Consider the following 12,851-nt stretch of genomic DNA (forward strand, 5'->3'; position numbering starts at 1 on the left):
CAATATAGTAAGACATGTTCAATATACTTAAGTGAAACAACTTTTTTTAGAGATTTTATTACAGATATTATTGGTATGCAAACAGATGCTTCTAATTACAAATTAATCTTAACTTCTTTGAAAGCAAACGATGTAGGATCCCTTGATATCAGCATTTGATTATTACTCACTCCAAAGAATTTTATTTATTTGAAAATAAATGTATCATTTTAAAAAATAGTTGAAAAATTGAACTTTAGAATTTCTAATTTAGACAAACCTTCTGCCTCAAATGATTCACATATTATTAGTGAATATTTTTATTCTATGCATAATATTGTACTTACTAAATACTAGATGAAATTATTTAAGACAGTTCTTATCTTAAATAGAGCTTACAGCCTATTTAGGAGAGATGACATATAAAACTAATTACAGTGTTATACACACATACATATAGATGGTATAATATAGATATATGGAATAATATAATATATGTAGACTATAATATTAATATAAATGTAATATACTAATATAAAACTATATTACAAAATAATTAATATAAGAATCTATGAACACCAAGCAAGGTTCTTATTGGTTGGATCAGAGAAGAGTTCCTCAGGTAGTCTTGCTTTGAAGGGTAGTAGAAGTCATTTGAGTAAATGGAGAGGAGAGGGTCATTGAAGCATGAAGAAAAGCAGAATACTCATAGATAGGAAAATATGGGAATAGGTACGAAGGACAGCAAGCAGTCTAATTTGATTTGGACATAAACCATCAGGGGGTAGTAAGTAGCATGAGTTAAGACAGGACAGATAGAATGGCACCAGTTGTAGACAATGTATTAGTACTAAAGCCTCAATTTTTACTTAATAGTCCATAAAGAGTTTTTGAAGAGTTTTTATAAAAGGAGTGACATGATCATATCTATATATAACTGAATGAGTAGGAACTTAATTTGTGTCTTTGTATTCTCAGTTTTTGGTACATAATAGGTGCTTAATAAATGTGTATTGAATTGACAAGAAAAAATAAATTTGATTGGGGTGAAAATATACTTGGGAAATCTATAAAATGTTAACATTTTAAAATATGACCAATGAGAGAATGAGTTTTTCTTGGCCATGCATATTTATTATAAGGATTTTGTTTTCTTTCTTTTTTCATAGGGAAAAGGGGAATAAAGAAGGGAGGGTATGAGTAAGATGGCAAAAAAAGAGAGAGAGAGAAACTAGAAAAACAAAATAAAAGAGGGTCATAAGCATTTTTAATGCATTTTTAATGTCTAAAAGAGAACAAAAGAAAGACCAAAGAATCATAGGCAAATAGGACAGTTTTGAACGTTTACTGTTGAATTATATATTTTAAAAGAATACTTTATTAGATATAATAATTAGAAAGAAGGTTCAGAGGTAGCTACACTTCTCTCAAAAAGCCAAAATGGAATCCTTTTATCTCTCTTATAAAATGGAGATTGGAACAAAGTAAATTTTGCTTCTGCTCATGGAGGTGGATGTCATTAGACCAGTCAAGTTAATAAGCTTTTATTAAATATTTTCTCTGTGCCATTGTCTATGCAAAGACTAGGAATTTTTTTTTTAAAAGGAGGCAAAAGAGACCCTACCCTCAAAGAGCTCACAACCAAATGGAGAAAGCAAGCAAACATGTACAAACACACTACATAAGATAAATAAAAAATAGGGGGAAGACATTAAAATTAAGACGGTTCGTGAAAGGTTTCTTATGGAAGGTAGAATTTTAGTTGATTTTAGAATTGGAGATGATAAAGAACATTTCAGACTTGGAGGAATACGCCAGAGGTGGATCTGGTGATGGAGTATCTTACTCATGGAGCATCAAGTTGGCCAGTGTCACTGAATGGAAGAATACCTGGAAGGGAGTAAGGTGTAAGCATCTGTTTCTATTTATGATGTGGGGCTGAGGTCAATATGGACTCAGTTAACAGCTCCTGCCCGTGGCTATGCACAGCCAGCTTGTTTTGCATGATAGTGGGTCCAAGTGCTGAGGAACTTGAACACTCAGTTCTCGAGTTTTAAGTTCCAATACTGACCATTTTTAGTATGTGGAGTATTATTTAGATTATTTGAGTAGAAGCCTTTTGGACAGTACTGATGTTAGTAATGGGGCACCATCATAAAAGGCTGAATGGGAGCCATTGTTCTGGGATAGATGGTTTCTTGGTTTTGGAGCTGGAACACTGAAGTCCTATTGGGGATGGTGGGCAGAAAATAATGGGTGGCTTAGGGGTATTTATGTTCCAGAAGGAGGATGTGCTGGGTTACTTGCCTCAATGGACCTGGATTGTCTTTCTCATCATCTTCTTAGTAATACATTGAGGAATAGATCATCTAGTATGACTTTCAGACAGAGAACTTTGCCAATTATCCAAAACTTTCCATAGAAGAATAATTTGGCAATGAGGGCAAAACTGCATCAAACAACTAATTGTGTCTATGTGTGTTGAAGGTAATTATCCACAAAGTCCACAAAGATTCAAGACAGGTGAAGGATAGCCAGTGTTCCAACTCTGTAGCTTAATAGTAGCTCCTTAAGCCCAGAGGAGTAGGAAAGTTGTAAAACAACTTGTTAAATAGCATCATAATGATAAGGTGATGCAGTGATCAGGATAAGGTGTGTTACATCAGCACAGTGACCCCAGTGTCAAAACTGTTTTTATAAGGGAAATCCTGTCTCAAGTTTATAGATTGGCATTTTACTCACAGAGTCAGAGTAGGCTGTTTCTTATTGAACAGGACCAGGAGGACTGGCTCTGGAGACACGCTACTGTCATCAAAGCTCGGCATCAATTATAAGACTCCCCCACATCCTCTGTGACTGCTTCCCTCAGTTGAGTAGGGCCATCACCTGACACCTGACAGCATGATGTCATCTTGAATAGACTAGTGAAGGCTATCTGAGTGCCAGAAACTCCTGGGGTTCAGGTGGCTCTAGCTATTCCAGAGTTGGAGGAAACACTTAGACTGGACCTAATGATTCTCACTTTTAAGAACTGCTATTAATCATACTATTGCTCTTTCACTGATATTACTGGAACAGGGACTTGACTTTCCAAACATCCAGAGTTGACAAAATTGAAAAATATCAAAACTCTACTAGTGTCTGGTCCAAGAAGGCTATAGGAGGTATTATACATAGTGAATAGTAGGGGCTTTGGAAGGCTGGGAGTTGGCTAATGGCTCTTTTCTGTCTAAACTGGAAATTAGAAGTATGAAAATCCTCAGAGAAAACTAATGAGGTGAGGCTTGATAAGACAGAGTGGAGCAGAGGCCTTTACATCAAGCATATTAGTAGTATAAGACTAATATACAGAGTAAATAGTAAAGAGGATGAATCTTTTAGCAGGGCATAAATATTTTTATCTTAATTTGAAAAATGGGCAGTGGTTTCCCTTATATAGGAATATTGTTTGAATTTTTTTATTGTTTTCATTGTATAGAGAAGCAAATGTGGATATTTTATATATTTGTATTCATGGATTTAAAATTTGTGTTGCCTTTCATGTTTCCTATTGTTATTTATGAATTCAAAAAGAGTTTTGAGGTTAATTGTCATGCAAGAGTAACATTTATATGTGTGTTTGAAAGAAAGACAAACTACACAAAAGATATTCATAATTCATGTATGATTCTCCTTTTCTGTTCTACTATGTATATTTATGAAAACATTTATTTTACTTAGTGTCTGTTAAGATTGTAATTAAAAAAGAAGAAAAGAAACTTAGGACTATTATAATAGCCCAGATAAGTGATAGAGAGGTTATAAGGTGCGTTGGTTGAATGGTATTAGTCGGAAACAAGATGAAAGGTTCGATATGCAAGATGATACAGATAGAACTTTGGTACTTGATTGGGTTAAAATAGAAAGTGAAGAATTTTTTTTAAAAAATAGGTTTTAAACATGGTTGTCTGAGAAAATATTAGTATTCTTAATAGTAAATAATAAAGTCAGAAACAGAAGTAAATTTTGGATGTATTCAGTTGAAGTTGCTGGTATACTATCCAGAGAAAGGAGTGTGTGTGTGTGTGTGTGTGTGTGTGTGTGTGTGTGTGTGTGTGTGTGTGTGTGTTATAGACCCTTTCTCAACATGATGTTTGAGAGATATAAAATAAAAGAGAACATAGAGCAAGTAGGTGGCACAGTGAATAGCGTACCAGATCTAGAGTCAGGAAAATTCATCTAGCTGTGTGATCTTGGGCAAGTCAATTGTCTCAGTTCCCTCATATATAAAATGAGTTCAAGAAGGAAATAACAAACCATTCCAGTATCTTTGCCAATAAAACCTCCAATGGGATCACAGAGTCAGACATGACTGAAATGACTCAACAATAAATATAGATCATTCTCAGAAAAATGTTTTTAAAGGCATAAAATAAAAAGGAAATAAATTACATTGAACTAAATATGTAATTTTATCCTTTCCCAGTTCATGAATCCCTTCATGAACCCTAGGATAAAAATCCTTGATCTTAATCCAGGGGAAAGTGTCCTGTAAGGACAATTGAAAATGTTGTAGAGGCTATGGCTTGAACTATATATAGTTTTTGGAATCTTCTGCATGAGGCTGATAGTTAAAACCTTGTAAATAAAAGTGATTTCTAAGAGAAAGAGCATCAAAAGATTAGGTTTACTAGTTAGGAGGTTGTTAATCATCTTTAAGAGTATAATTTCATTAGAATGATAAGCGCAAACACTTGATTGCAAAGAGTTGAGAACAGACTGAGGAAGAAGTGATGCTGAATTGATTTTTTTTAAAGAGATCAGAGGTGATGGCAAGAGAATGAATGGAAGGAAAGGCTTTTTTTTTTTTTGTTAGAATTGAGAAAACTGATTATTTGGTAGGAATATAGAAGTAACCAGAAGAATTAAAGAAATATAACAATGCAGGGATGATTAGTTGATCAAGAACTAGGTGGAAATGGGATCAGGAGAGTATATGAAGAGCATAGATAGGGAGATTAACTTTATCAAGAGACATAAGAATAATTCTTCCCTTCAGAGAGGAGGAAAGGAAAAGAGAGTAAGTCATGATTTGAGATTTTTCAAGAGTTCATGTGCAATTAACTCAATCTCGAAGAAATAGAAATGTTAAATATGTAAATGTGGGGGCAGAGGGGACAAAAATTTGGGGGACTTTGTTCTGAGGAATGAGATAGGTTATGAATAAGGATTAAAGTTCTAAATAAAGCTATATAATCTATCCTTTCAGGTAGTATATGAAAAAATATATTAAACACCATATATTTATAGTCTGAAATTTATTCGGTTTCACCATTTTTTTTTAAGTGAAGTTCAGCAACCTATAAGTACTAGAATTTTTTGAGGGACCAATATGTGAAGTTTGGGGATGCTGTCATCTGGTGTTAGACATCAGGGTCAATGATTGTACAATTATGGTTAGGAAATCATTAAAGTGGGAGATACAGAATCAATTCTGTGTAAAAAGACAATAACTAAAGAGGAAAATAGGTATAAAGCACTAATAATGTTTGTATAACTACTGAAGGGTCAGTCAAGGTGAAATGATAGGAAGCTGTTATAAGAAGGTAAAATTTTCAAATAGCAGTATCTTCAAGGGGATACAGTTCCATGAAATAATGATGTCTAAGATGTAACCTTTGGGATGTATATCTGAAATGGAATAAAGTAGAATGTTAATAGATGTGAGTGTTGAAAATTTCTGTGGTCAAAATGCTAGATGGATCATTAACATAAATATTAAAATCCCAGATAATGATGATGGGAGGCAGGGGCTAGCTGAGAAAGTATGAGACCGAGACTATGAATCAGATACTAATCATTATGAGATTTGAAAGAGTGATCTAGAGATTGATAGATATCAGCAGCAAGGGTACAAATGGATTATGTGAACCTCAAAGGAAGAGAAATTATGAAAGATGACATCAGAGAACTTGCTCAAGAGAGCAAGGAATTTGACTACTTTAATTCCTGGTCTTATGATCCATTTAAAATAGGAGAAGACTGCAAATGAGTTGGTGTTCTCAAAAGAAATCCTGCTTTCAGTTACATGGAGAAGATAACATAATTAGATGAAGAGTTGATGTATGGGAATTTTGTTGGGTATTTGTGGGGAACAGGATGGGATTGTTTTTGAGCTATTAGGAATTAACAAATTTTCAAACATTCCCATATTCATTTCAAACTCCAAATTATGTTCCTAAGTTAATTATTAATAATTTGGATTATCTGTTCACTTATAATAACATCTGTAGTGAAAAGTTAAATTATTTAATTTTCTATGAAAAATTTATGGTATAATTATACACAGTAGTAAGGTGCTTTGCTTTTGTTTTTAATTCATTTTTCTTAAGAAAGAACCATAGAGTCACAAATGCTAGTTTTGAGTTTGGCCCTTTGAGAAAGATTTTTTTTGTGAATATGAATAAGTTGTGCTTTTGATAGATTGGATTTGTGCTTTATTTTTAAAATGATTAAATTTTCACTTATGGTGAAAGAAGGTGTAATATTTGGAAAATACATGTAAATAAATTTCTGAAAGGAAAATTTTGTTTTCTGGTGCTTTCATACTTAAAAATAATCATATAGGTTTATAGTTTCATATATAGCCCTCATTTTCTGGCCCCAAACTATTAATAGCTACTAATGTTTTTCAGCCTCCAAAATACTTTTCTTTGAAAACAATCATTTTACTTGGGTATGCAGCAGCAGTTTTATCCAGACTTCTCATTTTATCACATAGAATATTAAAAAGACATGTTCTTTAGGACTTTGATGTAATAAAATTAATAATTTTTGTTTCTTCAAGGACATTCTTAAAATAAAATTGGCTTAAACAAGGATAGAGTAATTATTAATATACTTCAGTACCACTGCTTTTATTCATGTTAAGGATTGTTTTTTACATTGTTTTTACATCTTGGGTACAAATGTCAATGTAATTGTTCCAGGATGAACTATGAAATTCAAAAGTTAGTCAACAGTAAATGTTTTAGCACCATTTGTGTTTGTTGTCACACACTCACATAAAAGAATATCTTTAATGATTTCTTGGTGCTGATACAAGACAAACTTAAAACTATAAGTTCAGCATATCTGTAGATTTGTTCATTTGTAATATAAAAATATAATTCTGCAGTTGAGATTTTAATCCATCTTTAGATTTACTGATAAGTCTCTAATTCACAAAAAATACAATCTTTGGAAAACTCCAATGTATACTTAAGAGAACATAACAATGAAAAAGTAAAATCATATTTTAGCGATATGACTGTGAAAATAGTTTTGACCTCTTGGACCCACTGAAAGGGTCTTGGGGACTGCCAAGGATCTGTAGAAACAACTGGGAGATTGTTAGTCATGCAAGGGTTTTGCCTATTCCAGTGCCTTTGTTTTTCTCGTCAATACCATTTAATCATTATATATTCAATAAAAAAAATTTATATTTATATATTCAACTATAGTCATTATTATTATTTAACAAACCAAGTCCTTCTGTCATACCAAGAATAAGAAGAGGAAATTTTGATCACTCTTTACCATCCTTTCCAACAGTCTTCTGCTTTTAGTCTCTGACAAAGAGGTGGCCCTTTTGATATTAGAAATGTTAATCGCTTAAATGTCTTTTGGTTTGTGTAACCCATAAGAACATAATATTTCCAGTTGGAAGGAACTTTGGAAATGATCTGGTCTATCTCACTCATTTTTATAGCTGAGAAAATAGAGGATCATAGAGGTTAAGTAATTTATCCAGCGTCACAGAGAAAGTAAACAGAATAATATTCAGCCCCAGGTCCTATAATTCTAAAGACAGGCTGCTTTACACTGTACCACACAGTGATACATTAGACACTAGTTTTTCTTACTCATTCATTTCACTCATTTCAGACTGTTTATGACTCCATTTGGGCTTTCTTTGCAAAGACACTGGAATACTTTGCCATTTCTTTTTCCAGCTCATTTTACAGATTAGGGAACTGAGTCAACAGGGTTAAGTGACTTGTCCAGGGTCACACAGATAGTAAGTATCTGAGGCTGGATTTGAACTCATGAAGATGAGTCTTTCTGACTCCAAATCCTGGTGTTCTATCTATTTTGCCACCCAGCTATCCTGGATACTAGCTGGTTGTTAGTAATTATCTGTGAGAGGGCCACCTTAGAGCCCACTAGCTATTAAAATCCTTAAGAAAAATAAATTTTTTTTGAAGATTAATAAACTGGTTTTGATATTTCAACAATTGTTCAACTCTGTATTGGTGAACTTGGGCCCTTCCTTACAACCTAGATTTATACTAGCTAGAAATCAAAGTTAGCCTCTTGTTGTTTTGTAAAGAAAAGACCTAAAGGTGAATTGGCTTTTTAGACAACAGACAGTAGTGTTTAGTGAAGCCATTAGCTATTGGAAAATGTCCAGTTTGCAGTCAGCCAAATATTCCCAAAATGTTTTTATTAATGATTTTCTGTGTTTCTTCTGACATAATGCAAGTTTGAAGACTGAGATTTGTGGCTAAAATTGACAGTGTAAACTCTGTATCATAAAACATATTCAAAAAAATGTCTGTGTCTTTTCTGCCTGAGAACTATATGACTACTAACCTCTGTTCAAATGTCTACTCATTTTGAGAGTGAACTCATATGGCTAAAGCCTTAGAGTAGTTCAAGATCTTGGTTTGCATTCACAGCCAAGATTTATGGTTTCCCTTTTGCCTCTATAACAAAATTCTCTCTCCCACTCCAAAAGCTACTTGTAAAGCATTGCCATCTGTTTTCTATTATTTCTATATCTAAATATTGGAGGTGCTTGTCAAATGGTAAATCTATTTACCATTTGATATCAGAACTAAATCTCCAATAGTTCGCTTCAAATTTCCAAGTCTAGTAATTTAGAGCAATAAAGGGGTTAATAATAGCACCATTTATATTAAGAAAAAGGACCAGTCTATACATTTCCATCCCAGCAATAAAGTCCAAAGACCAGTAATGAATTTCTATTACGATGCCATTAAACATCAAAACCCCAAATGTCAGTGCAAGAAACAGAATGTATTATTGGAAATAGCGGAGACTTTTTTTATTCTAGGTAGTAACAGAAAGGCAGTTTGGTGGAGTATAGTACTTGCTTTGACTTCCAATTTGTCTCATGTGCCTCTTCTCTTGCTTCGACAGACCCAGTTCAGAATGTGGTTCAGGTTCTGGAGAAACAATATTTAGAGGAGAAGCGAAGTGCTCTGGAGGAGCAACGCATGATGTATGAGCGTGAATTGGAGCAACTGAGACAACAGCTATCTCCTGAGAGACAGCACCAGAACAGCGGCACTGACCGGCTCACCTTCACAGGGCAGACAGCTCAGCAGAAGGTGACCTTGTGGGCAGAGGAAAGGTAAAAGGAGAGCAACCTTCCTGAATAGTGGTTCCCATGACCAGTGAACGTAGAGTGGAAGTGGCGGAAGACAAGCCCACTTCCTTGGTGTTGTGATGGGGTTAAGACAGATGTTGGCATTTACTATTCCTGGTAACTACTTTAAGTGCATTATAGTTGTTAAATGATCAAGAGAATTTTCTAGTTTACAACCTCAATGTATTGGAATGGAGAATAAGATACACTTTAGTGTACGATTATTTTTCTTCTTCTACTTTTTCCTTCTACTTTCAACATTGATTAAATATAATTTCAGTTTTAATGCAATGGCTCTTCTGGTGAGTGTTGTTTCAGGTAAAAATAGAAGCATCAGGTTTGCTTGACCTGAGTCATACCCAAGAAGGGCTATCCCTTGACTAGACATCATAATAAAAAGGGTAACTGAACCTGTTAAACAAAACTTTAAAGATTGCCTCAAGAAGCTAGCCTGGACTACCTGTATTACTTCTCAGTTCACTTTCCACTCATTTAAAAAAGAGAAAAAAAGCGAAGTGTTCATTGGATGATGCAAGTGGTTTTAAATTACAATATTATAATTCCATGCTAGAAAAAAATATAAATTTTAAAAATCTTTTTTACTCATTTTTTCCACTTAATAATATTTTGTTTTCTAATTACATGTAAAGATCATTTTCAACATTTACTTTTTTTTTAGAAGGATATATAGATATATAGTAAGATTTTTTTTTCTTTTTCTTTTTTGGGGGGTATGAATGAGGCAATTGGAATTAAATAACTTGCCTAGAGTCACACAGACAACATTCACTTTTTTATAAGATTTTGAGTTCCAAGTTTTTTTTTTTTTTCTCCCTTCTTCCCTCTTCTCTTCCTTAAAATGCCAAACAATCTGATATAGGTTATACATATATAATCATATTAAACACATTTACACATTAGTCATGTTGTGAAAGAAGAATCATGACAAAAGGGAAATACCATGAGAAAGGAAAAAAAAAAAGTAAAAATAGCATGCTTCAATATGCATTCAGACTCCATAGTACTTTCTCTGGGTGTGGATAGCATTTTTTATTATGAGTCTTTTGGAATTGTCTTAGAGGATAATTGCAAAGAAGAATTTCAGAGTTGATATAGAACAATGTTGTTACTGTGTACAATGTTCTCCTGGTTCTGCTCACTTTACTCAGCATTAGTTCATGTAAATCTTCCCAGATTTTTCTGAAAGCATCTTGTTCATTATTTCTCATAGTGCAAAATTACATTGCACTCATATATTACAATATGTCCAGGTGTCCCATAAATTTCCAATTCTTTGCCACCACAAAAAGAGCTGCTCTAAACATTTTTGTATGTGTAGGTACCTTTCTATTTTTTATGACTTTGGGAGGGGTATACAGACTTAGTAATGATATTGTTGAATCAAAGGGTATACAAAGTTTTATAACCTTTTGAGCATAGTTCCAAATTGCTTTCCAGAATGTTTAAATCAGTAACTCCACCAACTCCACCAACAATGTATTAGTAAAACATTATTTATTTATGTGCCACAATATTTTTTCTTATCTCACAGCTTTGGATTTATTTTTTATTTTTTTATTTCTGGATAATGAAAGGAATAGGAAGGAAATTATTGTATAAATTCTCTTGGAGAAATAAGAACACTTAAAGTATTTATTTTGCTGTGGTTTTCAGAACAAAGCTAAAAAATAGTTCTTTTAAAGATAAAACTATCTAATATAATTCATCTAACAGTTGTGAGGTAAATGTAGGAAGTTTTCAGTCATTCAAAAAAATTGCACTATTTAATCAAGAAAATTTAAGTTATTAAAGCTTTAAACTACATTGAAACTTTGAGGACACTTTGTATATATTTTCTCTTTTGTGGTATTATCTGAAAAGCATTATGGAAAATATCAAGAAGTATTTTTTTAAAATCCTTACCCAAAATAAGACTATAAGTAGAAAAAATAAGAATAATATGTAAGCAAAAAGATAAATTTTCTAAAATTCAAAGAAATGATGCCATGGTAAAGAACTCTAAAAATAAAGATAACTCAAGAGGTATAGAAATCTCTCAAGAATGAAATTATGGCAATATAAAAGAAAAGTGTGTAAAAAGATTTGTGTGCTGATGAATCCTAATTTTAAAAAGATATGTCCAAAAAAATTGAAGGGGCAGGAGAAATAATATAAAATAATTATGTAAAAAGTTAGACATTTAAGAAAATTTATCAGAAATTCAAAAACTATTATAAAGCAATACTTGGTTTAATCATTAATTGAGTGACAGGGATGTGAAGAGAAAGGAAAGATCACTGTAAGCTGGAAGATAGGTAGAATTTGGATAATCAGAGAAAAATTATGTAGTTGATGGTGTTTGATTGCTCCATACTAGATATAGAGCTATTAGCTTAAACTTAGCATATTGAAAACTGGACTCACTATCTCTGTACTTTCTCTCACTCCACTAAAATTGTGGACTCTCTTCTCAACTTCCTTATTTCAATTGAAAGTACCATCTTTCAAATGATCTAAACTTAGTTATCTTTAATTCTCCTTCACCACTCTCATCCAGCTATATATCAAGTCCTATCATATCTAATTTTTCTCCTCCTTCCCACTTCCATTGCCACCTCTCTAGTTTAGCTCCTCATTACCTGTCACTTGGACAATTGTAATCACCTCTATACTCTTCTCCCTACTTCCATCCTCTCTTCATTTGTCATTCTCATAACTATCAAAATAATCAATGTACAAGCATGACAATGTGACTCTATTACTCAGAAACTTTTAGTGGTTCTCTATTATCTAAACAATCAAATAAAAAGTCTTTATCCTGAAATTTAGGCCCTCTGCAGTCTAGTTTCAGATTATCATTCTGGTCTTATTTCATCTTAGTTTCCTTCAGATACTATGTTCTAGCCAAACTAGACTCTTAGTTTTTTTTGTCCTACCCTGTTCTCTTTTCTTTCCCACATACATTTGCATAATTATATAAACATATGCCTTATCTTATTGAAATCCTTCTCTCTCTTTTTTTAAATTTTTATTTAATAATTACTTTATATTGACAGAATCCATGCTAGGGTAATTTTTAAATCCTTCTCTCTTTTAAAAAGCAATTTGCTTTTTTAAAATATAAAGATGAGAGGAAATCTATTATTCTTGATTTAATTCTCATCATTTCTATCCATGAAATAGAAGTAGCAGGAGCCTTGCTAGAGAGTGATTAATCATATTATCTTATAGTGTGTGATAATAAAGAGGGAATTGCTGTTAATAGTCTCATTTTCCCAAGGGGAAAAAAATCCTTGGAATTCAAAGATGTAATAGTCATGATGTCATGACCAATGACTCTAAAAGAGAAATCAGCTCAAGAGGCATGGAAATCTCTCAGTAGTGAAATTCTGAAATACAATTCTAAAGGAACCTGATTGGAGGAGAATGGATAAGGAGAGTAATAGTATATGAACAGCTT

General features: G+C 32.8%; 1 protein-coding gene across 3 annotated transcripts in view; it reads left to right on the plus strand.

The window, feature by feature from the left end:
- Positions 1-12,851, plus strand: part of KIF13A (kinesin family member 13A) — a 255,185-nt gene that overhangs the window by 188,541 nt on the left and 53,793 nt on the right. For all 3 annotated transcript variants that reach the window (XM_051970638.1, XM_051970639.1, XM_051970640.1), the window contains one exon: positions 9,163-9,376. In XM_051970638.1, coding sequence (XP_051826598.1) covers positions 9,163-9,376 — 214 coding nt within the window. The remainder of the gene's footprint in view (positions 1-9,162; positions 9,377-12,851) is intronic.

The sequence above is a fragment of the Antechinus flavipes genome, chromosome 1, assembly GCF_016432865.1.
Source record: "Antechinus flavipes isolate AdamAnt ecotype Samford, QLD, Australia chromosome 1, AdamAnt_v2, whole genome shotgun sequence".
Lineage (NCBI taxonomy): Eukaryota > Metazoa > Chordata > Mammalia > Dasyuromorphia > Dasyuridae > Antechinus > Antechinus flavipes.